This window comes from Sorghum bicolor, chromosome 1 (assembly GCF_000003195.3).
Source record: "Sorghum bicolor cultivar BTx623 chromosome 1, Sorghum_bicolor_NCBIv3, whole genome shotgun sequence".
Taxonomy (NCBI): Eukaryota; Viridiplantae; Streptophyta; class Magnoliopsida; order Poales; family Poaceae; genus Sorghum; species Sorghum bicolor.
In genome coordinates, this window is record NC_012870.2 from 15,865,821 (window position 1) to 15,884,047 (window position 18,227).

Here is an 18,227-nt window from a genome sequence, read left to right on the forward strand (position 1 = left end):
TCATCAGTGACGCAAAGGCTCCTCCGTATAGCATTACGCCGTTTTATTTTATTTTATTTTATTTGTCCCACGTGCCGCTCGCGGCTACTCTACTCCTAGCGGGCAGCTGGCGCAGTATCGATGGGCTAGGCGGAGGGGCAGGCGAGCGTTACGTGTCGTGTAACAGCCGCTGCGAGATGCGGCTGTATTGTACTCCCTCCATCCCAATAATTAATTTACAAGTCATTCTAAAAATATTAACTCAGAGAATTAAAACATCTCAAGTTTAACTAATATTATACAAAAATTTTAAAAAAAAAATCTATGACATCAAATAGATATTAATATTGAAATAATAACTAATAAAGAACCCAATAATACTTAGTTGATATCATAAATGTTATTACGTTATCATATAAATTTAGTCAAATTTGAGATGTTTTAACTCTCCAAGATTCTTAAAATGATTTATAATTTAGGATGGAGAGAGTATGTAGCAGGGCCTTGTTTAGTTAAAAAAAAATTACAAAATAAACACTGTAATATTTTTATTTGTATTGAACAAATATTATCTAATTACGACCTAACTAGACTTAAAAAAATTATCTAGTAAATCATAAGTAAACTATACAATTAGTTACTTTTTAATATATATTTAATGCTCCATAAATATGCTATAAAATCTTATAAATTTAAAAGATTTTATAAAATTTCTCACGAACTAAACAGGGCACGGTTATTGATTGCTACTCCCTACAGCAGACGAATATCTCGTTCATGTGCTGCAGTGCACACACAGCGGTAGCTTGCTCAACCGATCACCACAACTACTCACACTCCCTATACTGTGCACCGATTGCATGTGTGTACACCTGTGCCTGCATTGACCGACGCTCAGATCGAGTGAGTGTGTGTGTGGTCCGTCGACAGTGTTTGGTTGGATGTATGGCTGAGCAGCCGCCAGCGCCAGCTGCCGCGTCGTGCCGCCGTGTGCGCGCACACACACCCCTGACACAAGACTCTCCCCACGCGTAACCCAACGGTGCATGCATTGCACGTTTCCGTTCCGTTCCGTTCCAGGAACCAAACCCGCTGCACCCCTACAGCTTCCATTTCCATGCAATCCAATTTGTGCTTCTTCTCCCCCGGCCCGCCCGTCCCCTTTATATAGAGATCGAGCCGCCCGCACACACACGCACGCGCACGCGTCACACGCCGCGATCCATCCAGCTGAGGACTCATCATCATCACCACCGTCATCCCAGCTACTACCTACTAGGCTACTAGCTCGCCGCCAGCACCACCGACGACGGCCAGCAGCAGCGGGATCGATACGACGACGATGGGGGAGAGCAAGCTGGAGAGCCCGCTGCTGGGTCTGTCGGCGGCGGCGTCGGGCGGGCCATCGCCGGGCAGCGGGCACGGGCACGGCGGCGAGGCGGCGAGCGGGCAGCTGGAGAGCATCCTGAGCGACACCTCCCTGCCGTGGGGCCGGCGGATGGCGGCGGCGTCGGTGGTGGAGATGCGCCTGCTCGTGCGCCTCGCGGCCCCCGCCGTGCTCGTCTACATGATCAACTACCTCATGTCCATGTCCACGCAGATCTTCTCGGGACACCTCGGCACGCTCGAGCTCGCCGCCGCCTCACTCGGCAACACCGGCATCCAGGTCTTCGCTTACGGCCTCATGGTATGTACTACGCTCGCCACCCCCCGCCCGCCGCCGGTGGCGGCGCTTTTGTTTGTATTTTTGTGATGATTGCTTCATTTTATTTATTTACTAATACTCGTACTGCTATATATATATATATATATATATATATATATATATATATATATATATATATATATATATATATATATATATATATATATATATATATATATTCAACGGATGAACGGAGTAGTAGTGGTTTTGGTTTTGGTTTTTTGTTGTCGTCCTCTTCCGAACTGTGCATGCATGCCCTGCGTCGTCCTGTCCTGCTGCTGCTGCTGGTCTCCAGCATATTCATCAGTGATGGTAGTATCACATAGAAATGTTTGTAGCGATAATTGTTAATTAGATTAATCATAGAATAGTTCGAACGGAGTCCATGGATATATATGGAGTATCCAACTTGTCTTACCTGTCCGACCGGTTTTCCCCTTTCCACGCATATATATGCGAATCTAATCGATCGATCTGCTGCCTCCGATGCGTGCCCCATGGTCCATGGATCACTTTGTATTTTTTTTTTTTTTTTGAACACCTCATGGATCATTTGAGCGCCAAGTAGGCAGGCATGCATGGTAGCTGAGCTGGTAAAAATGAAAAATAATATAAGTTGTCATCGTTTTCCATGCTGTCCATGGCGGGGCCCGCCACAAGTTACATGGATGAAAAATGTGATTAGCTTTGTTTTCCCTTTGACAAACAAAGTCCTCATTACATGATGACGCGCACACAGAAGTTACTACTGTCTCTGAAAGTTATTGTTTATAAGCCATTGTTATGTACTGTATCGAACCGCCTTGCTTATTTGGTTTATAAGCTATAGCAGAAGCTAATGTTAGGTGATTTATTGGGAGGAAAAACCAGATTCGGCTGAAAGACTTGAGCCGATAAAGTCACGGTCCCACAGATGATGCCTGGCTTGTTTTTTCTTACACGTACCCTATATATGAAGTACTCCTACATACTTCTTCGATACAGTACATAACGAATCCAGAAAAAAAGAAACCAACTGTAGCGACCGATGCTAACCAATCACTGTGTCATATGACTAAGGCCTCGTTCAGTTGGTAATATTTTTTGGATTTTAGTATTGTAACACTTTCATTTATATTCGGTAATTATTGTCCAATTATAGACTAACTAGGCTCAAAAGATTTGTCTTGTAAATTACAGATAAACTATGTAATTAGTTTTTGTTTTCTTCTATATTTAATACTTCATGTATGTTCCAAAAGATTCGATGTGATGATAAATCTAGCTTAAAATTTTCATCTAGCTGTATAGATATATAGGTGTGTGGCCATTCATGACCACACACATACTCCTGCTAGCTTCTAGAGAGTAGAGACTACTACTATGTGTCTATGTCATCACGTCTGCGACCATCTCAAGACCAAAGGCTATATATATATATAGTACAGTATTTGTATATATTCGACGCACACTCCACAGGAATGGAATAGAATACTCATATGATGGGATTGGAGTAGATAGATAGATTCGATTCAATGCCCGGCCCGACACAGCCACATGTCGTTGTGAAGCTGGGAATTGTTCCCATTTCACAACCACACTTTTTCTTCACTGATAACTAGTCCTACGCGGAACGCCCGGTCGAAATGATATATGGTAGGCTGGTAGCTACCGCGCAACGTACGCCACCCACACGTCAATAGAGAGAGCAGCTGCATTGCACGTTGCACCTGGCGGGCGAACAAGATGGCCTTTGCTTCCTCATCCCTCCTCCTCCTCTTCCTTTCCTGCCCGCTACCGCTTTGCACATTTATACGTGTCATCACGGCGTCCGTTTCTCTGATGCCGACGTAGTCATGTACGAGTACACGAGTACGTACCTCGATAATCTTGGTTGCATGGACGACAACACTAGCTTTCATCATCTACGTAACGTGTTCGTATCAATCACTAGCTCTTCGTACGACCTGTGATCCATCAAACACCTACTACTAGTCCAATTTCTTTTATTAATAATAATAACATCTCAAAAGTGCCATTTTTCTCAATTTGGAATGACGAAATACTACTACAGTCATCGATCGAGAGGTAGCTAATAAGCTAGCTAGTTATTAACTGTGTTCAACTATACATATATAACTGCATTGAATTGAACGAACAAAGCAAACAACTGATCAGAACTGACGAGGTGCTCGTCGCCGGTGCGATGCAATTGCAATTTGCAAATGTGCACAGCTGGGCATGGGGAGCGCGGTGGAGACGCTCTGCGGGCAAGCCTACGGGGCGCACAAGTACGACATGCTGGGCATCTACCTGCAGCGCTCCACGATCCTCCTCATGGCGACCGGCGTCCCACTCGCCGTCATCTACGCCTTCTCCCGCCCGATCCTCGTCCTCCTCGGCGAGTCCCCGGCGATCGCGTCCGCCGCCGCCGTCTTCGTGTACGGCCTGATCCCGCAGATCTTCGCGTACGCGGCCAACTTCCCGATCCAGAAGTTCATGCAGGCGCAGAGCATCATGGCGCCCAGCGCCTACATCTCCGCCGCCACGCTCGCCGTCCACGTCGCGCTCAGCTACCTCGCCGTCTACCGGTGGGGGATGGGCCTGCTCGGGGCGTCGCTGATACTCAGCCTCAGCTGGTGGGTCATCGTCGTCGCGCAGTTCGTCTACATCGTCACCAGCGAGAGGTGCCGCCTCACGTGGACGGGCTTCTCGTGGGAGGCCTTCTCGGGCCTGCCTAGCTTCTTCAAGCTCTCGGTGGCGTCGGCTGTTATGCTCTGCCTTGAGACATGGTACTTTCAGATACTTGTGCTCATTGCTGGACTCCTCAAGGATCCTGAGCTTGCCTTGTCATCACTCTCTGTCTGGTACGCAATCACAATTAATACTTGCATTGTTGTGAACTGTTATAGAGATCGCCTATGTTATTAATTGCTGACAGTAACACTGACTGCTTGCATTGTTTTTTTTTTTTTTGATTCTCTGACTTGCAGCATGACAATTACAGGGTGGGTGTTCATGATATCAGTTGGGTTCAATGCAGCAGCCAGGTAATTAAACAAAATCATAAAACAAAGAGAGATCCCTTTTTCTATTCTGAATTTCTGATGAAAGGAAAAGAAAAAACCTTGCGTTTCCATTTCCAACAAGTGAACTGATGAATTTGTTGTATCTGTTTCTTCGTTCTTCAGTGTACGAGTGAGCAATGAGCTTGGTGCCGGCAACCCAAAGGCGGCGTCGTTCTCTGTGGTCGTAGTGACACTGCTCTCCTTCGTCCTGTCGGTGCTAATCTCCATCGTCATCCTGCTGTGCCGGGACTACATCAGCTACATCTTCACCGAGGGCGAGGACGTGTCGCGGGCGGTCTCCAAGCTCACTCCGCTGCTGGCGGTCACCCTCATCCTCAACGGCATCCAGCCCGTCCTCTCTGGTCAGTCACTACTCTGTACATATATACTCCAGTAGTATACAGCAGCACACTGACACTGCATTGCTCATAGCCATGACACTCAGTCATGGCACATTAATTTGGATGAGAGAAGCCTCCATTCTATATACGACTGTATATGTATGACACACTGATACAAGTAAATAAATCTTCTCTCTGAATATATATATAATACAGGGGTTGCTGTGGGGTGTGGATGGCAAGCGTTCGTCGCATACGTCAATGTTGGTTGCTACTACATCGTCGGCATCCCCCTTGGGTGTCTCCTAGGATTCTATTTTGACCTCGGAGCAGCGGTATGTACTCACAATACAAACTTTGTGCATGGTTCTTCATCACTTCATCTTGATGTAATGTAATGTAATGACGACTGCATATATGACTGCAGGGTATTTGGAGTGGTATGATCGGGGGCACCTTCATGCAGACCTTGATCCTGGTGTGGGTTACATACAGGACCAACTGGACCAAAGAGGTACAGATTGCAACTACTTAATCCAATTTGGTTTCGTGTGTATACTGTAAATTGAAGTTTGCAACATTATTTGTTCACCAATAACAATCTTCATAGCGAGATAACTATGTTAATGAAAGCCATTACAAATAGGAAGCACAATTTTGTAAGAAATGGCAATTCATCCAGTTTTTGAGTTCTTGCCTCGTATCCATTATTTCTACATGTATTGGCATGAATTCATTCCGAATTTCTCCTGGAATGCAGGTTCAAGAAGCACAGAAAAGATTAAACAAATGGAATGATGGCAAGGCTCCTCTATTGTCAGCCCAAGAATGAAATAAGTCTTCCATGTTGCCAAAAAGCCAAGAATGAGACATGCATGGATATGAGCTTTACTGATGCCCCTCGCTCGGCAGGCTCAGCTAGCAGAGGCGGAATTCGATGTCAAGTAGCAATTCCATATCCTGAAATGTGTAGAAGGAGATGGCTGAAATTATTCTTGCATCGCTCAATTTGATCAATTTTATGTTCCATTATCGTTCACTGATGCGACTGCATGGTAGTCGTCAGTGATAATTTTTGTTGGAACTCCTGAAACAAAAGTGGGTTGCTCTCTATTGATGACATTGGAAAATTCGCTAGTAGGACTATGTGTAGTTTTGTCCCCAAAGCTAGCATTACATTACATTGTCATGCACGAGTACGTTGAGATAGATATTCGAGACAATATTGATGCAATTCAAATTTGGAACAAAAACAAATTAGGTGACCGATCGGCAGGTACAAGTGCTAGAAGTCATCTATATCCAAGAACAGAGTAGGTGCTAAGAGCATACGACAATTCTATGGAGCAATACTATGAGGAAATGAATAAAAATGACAGACTTTTTCCTCTCTCTCAAGACATTCAAGATCACATCCAAGGCCAGTATGGACATTAATACATTATATATAGCTAATCTTTGTGAAGTTTAGACCTTAAAGCTTGAGGGGTTTGAGAGAATGGGATATCAAGCCCTTGTATCTTAGCCATCTGAAGTACTCCCTCCATCCCAGCACCGACACGAGGCCTCTAGCGAGAGCGAGGCTGCTGGCGCTAGGAGACGCCCTCATGCCAGGAGAGGCCACCGACGGGCAAAGCCCCCTGCCCCAGATCTGGATGGGTTGTACAGGAGACGGGAGAGGAGAGAGACTATAGGGGTATAAATGTTTTTCTTCCTGCTCCTTGATCGGCGTGCTGAAGGGTCGAGATGGCGGACTAGAGGGGGGTGAATAGTCCTTTCTAAAACTTATTGCGTCGGCTAACCGAAACAAATGCGGAATTAAAACTATCGGTCTAGCCAAGACTACAACCCTCTATCTAAGTTCTCTAGCACCTTGAAAAGATCCTAAACAAGCAAGCAAGGTGCTACCTTAGCAAGAGCTCACCTAACCAAAACTAGAGGCAAGGTCACACAAGCCTATGCAACTAGTACTTTGCAAACCGGGGGAGCTTCTACACAAACTAGTGAGGCAAAGCGCACAAAGCCTAAGCTCACTAGCAAGCTCAATAACAAGGCAACTAATGCCAAATTAGAGAGCGCAACTTACTTAGCTACACAAACTAAGTAATGTGACTAACAAGGTTACACAAACCAAATTAGTCACGCAAGGGAACTACTTCTAGCTACACAAGCAAGAAGGTAACTAGAAAGCTACACAAGCTAACTAATTACAAGAGCAACTACACAAGCACAATTATATGAATGTAAGAACAAGCTTATGTTAGGGATTTGCAAACCAACGGGAAGAACAAATGTTGACACGATGATTTTCTCCCGAGGTTCACTTGGTTGCGACCAAGCTACGTCCCCGTTGTGTCGACCAACACTTGGTGGTTCGGCGGCTAAGAGGTGTTACACGAACCTCGTCCCCACTAGGACACCACAAGAACCTACCCACAAGTGAGGTAGCTCAATGACACGCACGATCCAATAGAGTTGCTCTTCGCGATCCCCGCGGGGTGAGCACCATACCCCTCACAATCTCTTCTCCGGAGCACCGCACAATCTCCTTGCGTGCTTCGACGGAGTCACAAGCCACCAAGCCGTCTAGGAGGTGGCAACCTCCAAGAGTAACAAGCACCACCGGCTTGCAACACGAACACCTAGTGCCACTCGATGCAATCTCTCAATGCAACGCACTAGAATCACTCACTCGCTATTGATTCACACTCTTGCAAGCACAAGTGAGTTAGAGGCTTTTCTAGCACTCCCCAAGCATGGACACTAAGTCCCAAGGGTGCTCAGCACCAGCCAAGGCCGGCCACCACTCCTATTTATAGCCCCAAGGGCTAAACTAGCCGTTACCCCTTCATTGGGCAAAACACGTGGGCACCGGACGCTCACAGGGAGCCACCGGACGCTCAACTCCCAGCGTCCGGTGCTCAGGCGTCGGCCACGTGTCACTAGCCGTTTGAAAACGACCGTTGTGGCCAACGGCTACCTCGCGCTCGCGCCTGACACAGCACCACCGGACGCTCAACTAGTCCACACCGGACGCGTCCGGTGCACACCGGACTCGTGCGTAGAGAGCTCCGCAAACTCGCACGGTCACCGGACGCGAGCCACCGGACGCACCCTGAGCGTCCGGTGCTCACCGGACTCATGCGCAGAGAGGGTCGCCAAACCACGCGCACACCGGACGCTGAGCACCGGACTCTCTCCGGTGCGTCCGGTGCACTCTGCTGCACCCGACAGCACACCAGACGCTTAAGGCCAGCGTCCGGTGCCTCCACGCAGAGCGTCCGGTGAGTGTTTCCTACTGAGAAACACTCCCGCGACTTCTCCAAATTTCCCACCGGCGCAATAGAAAATATACACTTATTTTTCTCAAAAGCGCCGAATCCCGCCTCGCAAGCTCGGCGGGAGGGAGAGAGGAACCCACACGCTTCTCAACCCTAGGAACTCTACCTCCTTTGTAAGTGTGCCAACACCACCAAGTGTACACCACCATGTGCAAGTGTGTTAGCATTTTCACAAACAATTTTCCCAAAGGAGTTAGCCTCTCAACTTGCCACGCCACTCGATCCTAACACGTATGCAAAGTTAGATCGCTCAAGTGGCACTAGATGACCGATATGCAAACAAGTTTGCCCCTCTTGATAGTACGGGCATCTATCCTAAATCCGGTCATAAACTTCTCTACACACCTATGACCGGTGAAATGGAAATGCCCTAGGTTATACCTTTGCCTTGCGCTTTCCATTTCATCTCCTCCAATGTTGATGCAACACATGCACCAACCAATCACCAAATGATATGATCCACTTCATATCATCACGTGACCGTATTGGTTCATCGATCTTGACCTCACTTGCTCTTCACCGTTGCCTCGGTCCATCGGCGCCAAGTCTTGCTCAAGCTTCACCGTCACACGGGGTCCCTCGCTTCAAAGCCTCCGACTTGCCCTTCACTCTTGCAACCGGTCCATCAAGCCAAGCCTCATCTTGATCTTCTCCACCTTGGTCACATGACTCCATGTCATGTCTCATATGCAATGAGCTCCTCCATCATCACATCATCACCTGTGGACTAATCTCCTGTGTATCTCACATAAACACTATTAGTCCACCTAAGTTGTCACTCAATTACCAAAACCAAACAAGGACCTTTCACGTGCCTAGTTCTAAAACATTACTTTTAATAGGACAGAGAGAGTATACAAGAAGTTTACTTTAACATCTGTGCAAAAAAAAAGTTTTAGAGACAGTTGTGTTAGCACCAACTAGTAGGTAGGTCATCTTTGGTAATGGCTTTATCGGCTTAAACTTCTTCAGAAATGTACAATGTAGCGTCGTTGTTTTGTAATGATGCAAAAGCTATTTTTCTCTCTCCAGCCCAAACTACACTAGAATGATAAAACCGATGAAGCCAAGATTTGGGGGGCTTCACTAAATTCTGCTATAGTAGTACGCTATAGTGCAATCATAGTAGTGAAGCTAAAGCTGGTATGACTTAGCACTCGAGGACTCAGAAATTATTCTGGTTTGGGCGACTGCCCTACATCCTATTCAGATAGGGAGTTCATGTTCCTGAGCTCAAGTGCTTGAAGTTCATGGTAGGAGTTACAAATGAGGATTGTGAGAGCATCTGGAGTCTAGCTAGTTATGAGATGATTCCCGATCTTCATGGGAGACCAGGTTTAAAAAATGGGGCCCTCCTTTAGGTCAACTACTCTAGGTACCATCGTGGTTGTTGGCATCATTATCTATCCATCCCACTACATACTGTTGTGTGCGTACTTAGGGTGGAGAACATGCAGAGGCTGCCTCCCCACACCTGGCGTTGTCCATCATCAGCTAAGAGGGACAATCTCCCACAATGGCAGGTAAGACATGTCTCTATCTCCTATGTAGCATGGGGGTTAGGCTGTGCTATTTATAGGTACTATGCCCACACGTGTGTTTCACGTCTAGGTGACTATTTCTATAATAGAATTTGACTCTTCCGACGGAAAGAAACTTAGCTAAGTTGTCCTAGGTTCCTCTCGATAGGTGCCTAGAGGAGCTCCCGAGTGGTGTGGGTTCCTTCCCTTGATGATCACCATCCATTATTGGTTCGGACAGTCCTTATAGAATGAATTCTTTGCCGCCTTTATCTCTTTGAAATTCTCAAGCCACCTTGGGCTCCCAAACTAAAGGTTGTTGTTGTCGAGATGGTTAATTAATTGCTCAAAAAGCTCCTCATCCTTGGGGTCCACCAAGGCCGGTTCACCAAGATCCTCATCATTATCATTGTTACCCCCGCCGTTGACCATGTCTTGGACAAAGTCATCCATCATGATAAAATCAGCATTCTCGCTAGCAACGTCATGCCCGAACAATGATGATGAGGGTCCTCCTCCATGATCTACATTCACCATCGATGACGACGAGTTTCTTCCAGATGCACTACCACTCATATCTCCTTCACCATGAAACCTCCAGACCGTGTATCTCTCAACAAAACCCCATTTGGTCAAGTGAGATTGCACCTCGTCGCCTTCTAAGACACACTTGCTCTTGCAATGAGAACACAAACATTTGATTCCTTGCCATTCACACTTAGAGCATGCTTTCAAGGAGTGTCAACAAACTTTTTCACCTAATCTATGAAGGGCTATGATAGCCTCGATATCTAGTACATCCATTCTGACCTTTCCATGTCAGTTAACCTTGTACATGTAGCAAACAAAATATAAGTTTAGCAACATTACAAAGAAATTTAAGCAATTGAAGAACCAGATCTATCTTCTCTCTCACCCCACATATACATATGAAGTTTTAGATCTAGATCTAGATCACCGAAAACATGAAAAAGAGAGCAGAATAAGGGTGTGGGAGTGCATAGCAACTGCCTACAATGTCCTCCTTCAAACAATCTAAAGCAAAACTCCTTCCCGGAAAAATTATTTTATGACATTTTCGAAGTTCTAGAGCTCAAACCCTAAGCTTATGGAGGAATAAGATGGGGTTGGTGGGGGCTACCTTTATATGCAAGGATTAGCAAAGACAAACATATATCCTAAGGACGGCCACCTCCATTAATAGGTTATTAATGGAGATGGTCATCATAGAAGCATCACCTTTGTTAATCTATTAATCGAGACGGGTAGCTCCAACAAAGGCAGTTATCATAAGGTGTCTGACTCCATTAATGGAGTATTAACGGAGACGGTTGTCTTACGGTGACCGCCTGCATTAACGATTAACAGAGGTAGGCACTCAATTGTGGGGCCTGCTGGCGATTAACGGAGGCAGCACCTTATTGTGCTTGTCTCGGTTAATCCCGATCATTGTCTCATAAAATCATTTGTGTAGTGGTGGGGTATCCCTCTAGCATGGGTACTTATGAATGGATAGCAGAAGCCAATTCTCTATTGTAGTGGTGCTGCATTCTTTTTGTCGCGAGAATCATGACACACAATTGAGGAAGAAAAGAACTTCGTGCAAGAGAGCCATTAGTCTCTTCTTGTTCGAATTTCAGTTTCACCATTTCAATGCTAAACAAGCTAACTACTTATTAGTTTTCAATCATCAGCACCATGCATAACATATGCATTGACCGCGTGCACCATCCTTATAATTTTTCAATCTTCCGCCAAAAGGGGCTTCTTTTTGTCTTCCCATTTATTTAGCCTCATGCGCGCTTGTTCAACCTATAAAACAATATAAAGTTAAATGTGTACATGCAAAGTTAACAGTAAAATAGTCTTTCTTTCTCCGAATAACTCTAAATCATTGACTCGACCCATTAATATATATAAAAAACATATAGGTTAATTGTTAGCACACGATTGATGATACTAGATTCATCATGGAAAATCTTCTCAATATATGCTACATATATTCCAAAAAAAGTTGCAAGTCAAAGCCAGTTTCATACAGAAACGGGTTATGTGGCTAATGTATCAAATGACTTTATATTCGGAAATAAAAGGGTGTACAGAATATGTTCCATGCATGTCCTTTTAAAAGTAGATGCATAAGGTTATGGAAACTTTACAATACCTCTTTATTCCAATCGGTGCGAAGTGTGACCCAGATAAGAACAAGCGTCTGAACAATCAATCCACCTATCATTCCACCCCATATTCCCTGCATATATATATATATGTACATGTAGGTTGCCGTTATCTCCTTGAACAAAACACACACAGCCACACAGGATAATTAAAAGAGTGTGATTTCTAATAGAGGAAGTTAATCTATACCATGGCACCTAGATCAAAGTAGAATCCCAAAACACAGCCAAGCGGGATCCCGATGCCGTAGTAGCATGCGATGTTCACATATGCCACGAAGGCCTGCCAACCGCAGCCGACGGCCACACCTGCAAAGACAAAATAAATAAATGAAAGATCAGCGTGTCATCTTCTCAACCACTCAAAGCCACCAGCCGATTAAAGCTAGTAAAGACAAACCCAGCAGTACCAAGTACTAACTGCTAAAGAACACCCACCATGGAGAAAATGATTGACGATGTATGGTCCAATGGAGAAAATAAAGTTAAATACTTTCTTCGTTCCAAACTATAACTCATTTTTGGTTTTTTTCTAGATTTAGACTTCCTCTGGCCTCTATCTTATAATAGACTTACTTATAGCATTCAAATTTTATGACGATAGTTAACACTATATATAGCCTAACATGCAGGTTTCACCCAACCATATATCATTAGTCCATCCTTCTCGTTGTTGATTCCGGTCTAAGGTGAATAAACAAAAGGAAAAAGTTCTTGTGATGGGAGGAGCTTTCTATCTTCCATTGTGATTTCCTCGCACGCCATGATCGCACCCTCCATCACGATTTCTCCCCAACGCAAGGGTGGGAGGATCCACTTCCCTCCCATTCTATGTCACCCTCTTAGCAGCCAATGCAAAGGGGTCACGAATGCAAAGGGGTTGCACCCGCGATGCAAAGGGGTCACGAATGGGCTGGGGGTTATGATTCCTTTGTAGGAGCATTGAGATCTTTTGCCTTCGGCATTGCTTACTGTGACAGATTCTACAACATCATCTATTATGAAACGGAGTAGTAGTTTTTACTATGTATTATTATGATATAGTGTATATCTAGATACACAGCTATATATGTACCGAAAAGCCAAAATGATTCTCAATTGAGAAACGTAGTGGTAGGAGTATATATTGTGTACTACATACCAGATAGGACGGGCTGAATGCCGTTGAGCACGATGGTGACGGCGAGCAGCGGGGTCATGGTGGACACGGCGCGCGCGACGTCATCCCCTTTGGTGAACACGTAGCTGATGTAGTCGCGGAGGCACATGACGATGACAGCTATAATGGACGCCACCATCAGAGACAGCGTGGTCACGACCTTGACAGAGAAAGATGTCGCCATGGGATGCCCGGCTCCGAGCTCGTTGCTCACTCTCACGCTGCAAATTAACGTCGTCGTATACGTTCATATATACGATATCATATATACGATTTTGTTTAATTAGTTGTGCTCATTAATTCTCTGATCATCTAGTTGAGTGATGCTGTGTGAGCAGCATAGTGTGCGCTATACAGTTAGAGGTACGTACCTAGCAGCAGCGTTGAAGCCTACCGATACCATGAACACCCATCCTGATATGGACATGCTGATCAAGTCGACACATGACATTGTGAATGGAGCAATTAAAAGGTGTTAGCTCGTGTCCATCCAAGAAACAGAGTGAAGCACTGATCTGAAGCAGAACATACCAGACAGCAAGCGAATCAAGGGCGATCTCCGGGTCCTTGAGCAAGCCCGCTACAAGCACGGTGATCTGCGTGTACCACGTCTCGAGGCAAAGCATGACCGCCGACGCGAACGAGAGCTTGAGGAACTCCGGCAAGCCGGAGAACGCCCTGCAGGAGAATCCCGTCCACGTCCGGCGGCGGCACCTCTGGGACCTGACGATGTACACGAACTGGGCGACGACGATGACCCACCAGCTGAGGCTGAGGATCAGCGACGCGCCCAGCAGGCCCAGCCCCATCCTGTAGACGGCGAGCCAGCTGAGGACCAGGTGCCCGGCCAGCGCCGCCGTGGAGATGTAGGCGCTGGGCGCCACGATGCTCTGCGCCTGCAGGAACTTCTGGATCGGGAAGTTGAAGGCGTAGGCGAAGATCTGCGGGATGAGGCCCAGCACGAACACCCACGCCGCCTCCGCGATCCGCTCCGACTCCCCCAGGAGCAGCAGGATCTGCTTCGAGAACACGTAGACGACGGCGAGCGGGACGCCGGTGGCCGTGAGCAGGACGATGGAGCGCTGCATGTAGATGCCCAGCATGTCGTACTTGTGCGCGCCGTAGGCCTGCCCGCACAGCGTCTCCACCGCGCTGCCCATGCCCAGCTGCATGCAATGCAAAGTTGCAAACAACCAAATGTTCAGTAGCAAGAACATTTGCTGGCAGCCATGAATGGAGAAATCAAAAGGCAGGTCGTTATAGTACGTATATTACCATGAGGCCGTACGCGAAGACCTGGATGCCGACGTTGCCGAGGGAGGCGGCGGCGAGCTCGAGCGTGCCGAGCTGCCCGCAGAAGATCCTCGTGGACAGGGACATGGAGTAGTTGATCATGTAGACGGCCACGGCGGGGGCGGCCAGCGCCACGAGCAGGCGGAGCTCCACACGCGCCGCGCGCGCCAGCCGCCGCGCACGGGGCACCGACTCGTCGGCGAGGATACGCTCCAGCTGCGCGCTCACCCCGCCGTGCCCGCCACCGGCGCCGCCAGCTGCTTCGCCCGGCAGCACCGCCACGCCTTCGCCGTCATCGTTGCCGCCATCTGCCGGGAGGAGCGGCGTGTTCTGATCGCTCGCCGTGCCCATCGCTAGCTGGTGACACGCGCCGCGCCGGCGACGGAACAAGCTGTCGTCGAGTCTCTGTGCTTTGCATGCAGGATGCAGCTATCAGCTCAGCTTTGCAGAAATGCGTGTGATAGCTAGCTGTTGGTTGCTGTAGTTTATGCCATTCGTTCTGTCTGTGCATCTGATCCGTCCGCGGTGCATTGCGAACTGTGACCGCCTGTAGTGTACGCATACGCTTGACGTGAAATTAGCGAGAGGCTCTGTCTGTATCTGTAATTCTGTATAGAGATATTTTCCCGGTGTTGGAACTTGTGATTCTGATTTTTGTGCGATGGAGTAGGTCGTGCAGATGTAAATACTGTATATATACTAATCAGAGATAATATTTGAAGTAAGATAATAGAATTAAACAATATAAAATATGACGATGTAAATGAAATTATTTCACATCATATCATTGTGAAAAGTGAAGTGAAAATAATATATAAATATATAGCAATATATGAGGAACGGATAGTGGCTTTCGCAAACAGTCATGGGAAACCTATTGATGAAATAAACTCAAGAAAAATGAGTGACTTTGCAACAATTTGTTAGAAAATTCAATAAAGCGCTTTAAATATGGTATCTACATGATTGATCGAGTAAATATTTTGCACTTTGCGTGAAAGGCCATCTCCAAAAGAGAATTGCAACTGAACAAAGATATTATTATGGACTAATTCTTCGGCGCATAGGGGGTGCAATCCACAAAATGATTCTTCAACGATGTAGTCCAGTTGCACACATTGTTGTTTGATTCGCTAGCCTGCAACCACGTGTCCATTAGATTAGAGAGAAAAATAAGGAGTTGAAATTCAAGAATAGCACACACCAATTTAAAGAAGTAAGTGGTGGGAACGTATCTAAAAAAGCAAAACTACGATTGATTTAGTGATTAACAATATGATTTTGCCACATGCTCGCAAAAAAAATATACTATATGATTTTACCACAGCTGGTGTCTCTACAAATAATAAGAATGGAGACATATATAGGCACCAAGGGCCATTTAGCCAAACTGAGGTGTGTTTGGATCAGGGGGCTTTTTATTAATAAGGAAACCAAAGTTTCAACCTCTACCATTCTAAGGCCCCATTTGGTACTGCTCCACTTCACCAGTGAAGCTGTTTTAGCTCTATGAACAACTCTATTAGTGGAGTTGGAGCCATTTTGGTAAATCGTTTGGAAAAACAGCTTCTTCCTTAAAATGTGCTCTTCCAGACCGCCACGTAGGATGAGATGAAGCGGGGAGAAGCCACTATTTTTAGCTCCTTCGCAACCTAAAGCTCTGTGAGAGCATGTTTTTAGTGGCTTCATTGGTAGAGTCATTTCATTTTACCCTATTTAATAGAAAACGACTCCAAACGAAGCCGTTGGAGAAGCCCTGCCAAACGAGGCCTAAAATGGCACACAGCTGAATCAGGGAGCTAATAATTAGCTCCTCACGTTTAATAGGTGGAATGAAGCATACTCTGTATAGGATGCATGCTCGGACTGGACGTACTGAAGGCGGCAGGACAGGACGCAGCATGCAGTGGTGAGTGGATGGACTTGGAGCTCATGATCAGATGGTCTGAAACTGTCGTCGCCTGCAACACAAGCGGCGCGGCTGGCCATTTTCAGTGACGAGCTAGCGAGCTATAGACCACACTGACGAGTGACGAGCTCCAGCCGTCCAGGAGGACCAGGACAAGGGGGTCGCGTCATCCTTGCAGGCTTCGCAGTCCTGAGATCGATCGCCAACGCCAAAAGTGGTTGGTTAATTGTTGCCGCGGCAAGCAAAGAAGCGGTGGCGACTGGATGGTAGTGACGACGACTGACGAGGAGGTTGATTGCACCATACGGGGGGAGAGTAGGAGTAGCTGTGTGGGGCTCTGTTTGCAATTGCTGATGTATGATTATTGTTGGTGCCTTTGGCTTCCGATCCATTCTGTCCCTGGTGTAGGCGATGTGTGTTGTTTTAATTTCCTTCTGTAATTTTAGTTCCATTTAATAACTAGCACATATATAGGACACCGTGCGTGGGTTAGGATAAAACAAATAAAGGATTAATCCTATATACAAAAATTGAGATTGACTCGGCTGAAATGAGTGCCTGATGTGTGTACACATGCTGTGAGGTTGAGAAAGGAGGAGTTTGAGACACACACACACACAACCGTTGAATCGTGCTAAGTTACAACATACAAGCTCGGCCAGCCCCTTTCACCGTGCCTTCATGTAGATCCACTTTGCATAGAAGCCACGTGTCCCAAAAAGCCTATCACATGATTAGGAGAGGTTGGCTCAAGCTTAAACTTCGACGAGCCAACTTTGGTAGAACTCTTGGCAACTAAAAACTCTACCACCCTTGACCGTGTGATGACTTTTTGGGACACATGGCTTCCATCCAAAGTAGATCTCCACAGAGGCATAGTGTAGGGAGTTTGCACCTTTTTTTCTTCTAAAACCACCCCAAAAATGGAGCCACTTCTAAAAGTTGATTTATAGCTATGGTTTTTGTTTCCGATCACCTATAGAAATGTCCTATATTTTTAAAGGTGGTTCATAAAACCACCCACCCATTCTAGGAACATTTAGACCGTCTCTAAAAGTAGAGCCATTATTAACAGTGATCGAAAATACCAAGCATAACAAGCTAAAATTTGATCGATTTCGAGATGCTTTTGGTAATGTGACCAGTGTCTAAAAATAGGTGCATCACAAAAGTTTGCAAATGAAGTCGGATGAATACAAACTTTACATCAAATTTGTTAAGTTCGATGAGATCTAAAAACTTTGAAGTTAACAACTCCTCATTTGAAATTGTTTAGTGTCCCAAATATATATGTTTTAAGTTCTCAAATTTTAAAATTCGTGTTTTGAATTTTTTGAACGACCTTGGATGGAGACGTGTCCTATACCAATGTTGTAGGGCTTTACGAGATCTAAAACATTGCGGTTGAGATTTTTTTTTATTTGAAATCATTGAGGTACCAAAACAATCAATATAAGACTCGTAAAAGTTAATCCAAAAGAATAGCATCCTACTCTAGTTATAAGTGAGAGTGTGTGGTAAGTGGCCTTGTGTAATGCAAGATGTTAGCCGTTTGATTTGAATCCTAGGAAGCACATGCATGAGTATTTCGTGCGAAAATTCACATGACTTGTAACAAATGGCATCGATGCTTAGTTGGGTGGGCTTCTTCTAGCATTTTTAAAAAATATATATTTTCTATTTTTATGGCAGATTTTCAATTTCAAAAAACTTTCTAGAGTCAAGCCATATATGTTTTCAATCACCCCTTTATTTC

The 18,227-nt window shown here is 45.8% G+C and overlaps 2 protein-coding genes across 2 annotated transcripts; one reads left to right on the forward strand and one right to left on the reverse strand.

Moving 5' to 3' along the window:
* Positions 1,040 to 6,238, forward strand: LOC110434510 (protein DETOXIFICATION 40-like). Its single transcript, XM_021458653.1, has 7 exons — positions 1,040 to 1,666; positions 3,899 to 4,530; positions 4,657 to 4,713; positions 4,855 to 5,093; positions 5,289 to 5,407; positions 5,500 to 5,586; positions 5,833 to 6,238. Exons 1-7 carry the CDS (start codon positions 1,322 to 1,324, stop codon positions 5,902 to 5,904), a joined length of 1,551 nt encoding a protein of 516 aa, XP_021314328.1. The 5' UTR covers positions 1,040 to 1,321; the 3' UTR covers positions 5,905 to 6,238.
* LOC8065645 (protein DETOXIFICATION 40) lies at positions 11,443 to 15,203 on the reverse strand. The gene is made up of 7 exons (XM_002466853.2): positions 14,545 to 15,203; positions 13,801 to 14,435; positions 13,641 to 13,697; positions 13,252 to 13,490; positions 12,301 to 12,419; positions 12,098 to 12,184; positions 11,443 to 11,745 (listed from the first exon to the last, which is right to left on the reverse strand). The coding sequence occupies exons 1-7, from the start codon at positions 14,911 to 14,913 to the stop codon at positions 11,677 to 11,679; spliced, it is 1,575 nt and encodes a 524-aa protein (XP_002466898.1). The 5' UTR covers positions 14,914 to 15,203; the 3' UTR covers positions 11,443 to 11,676.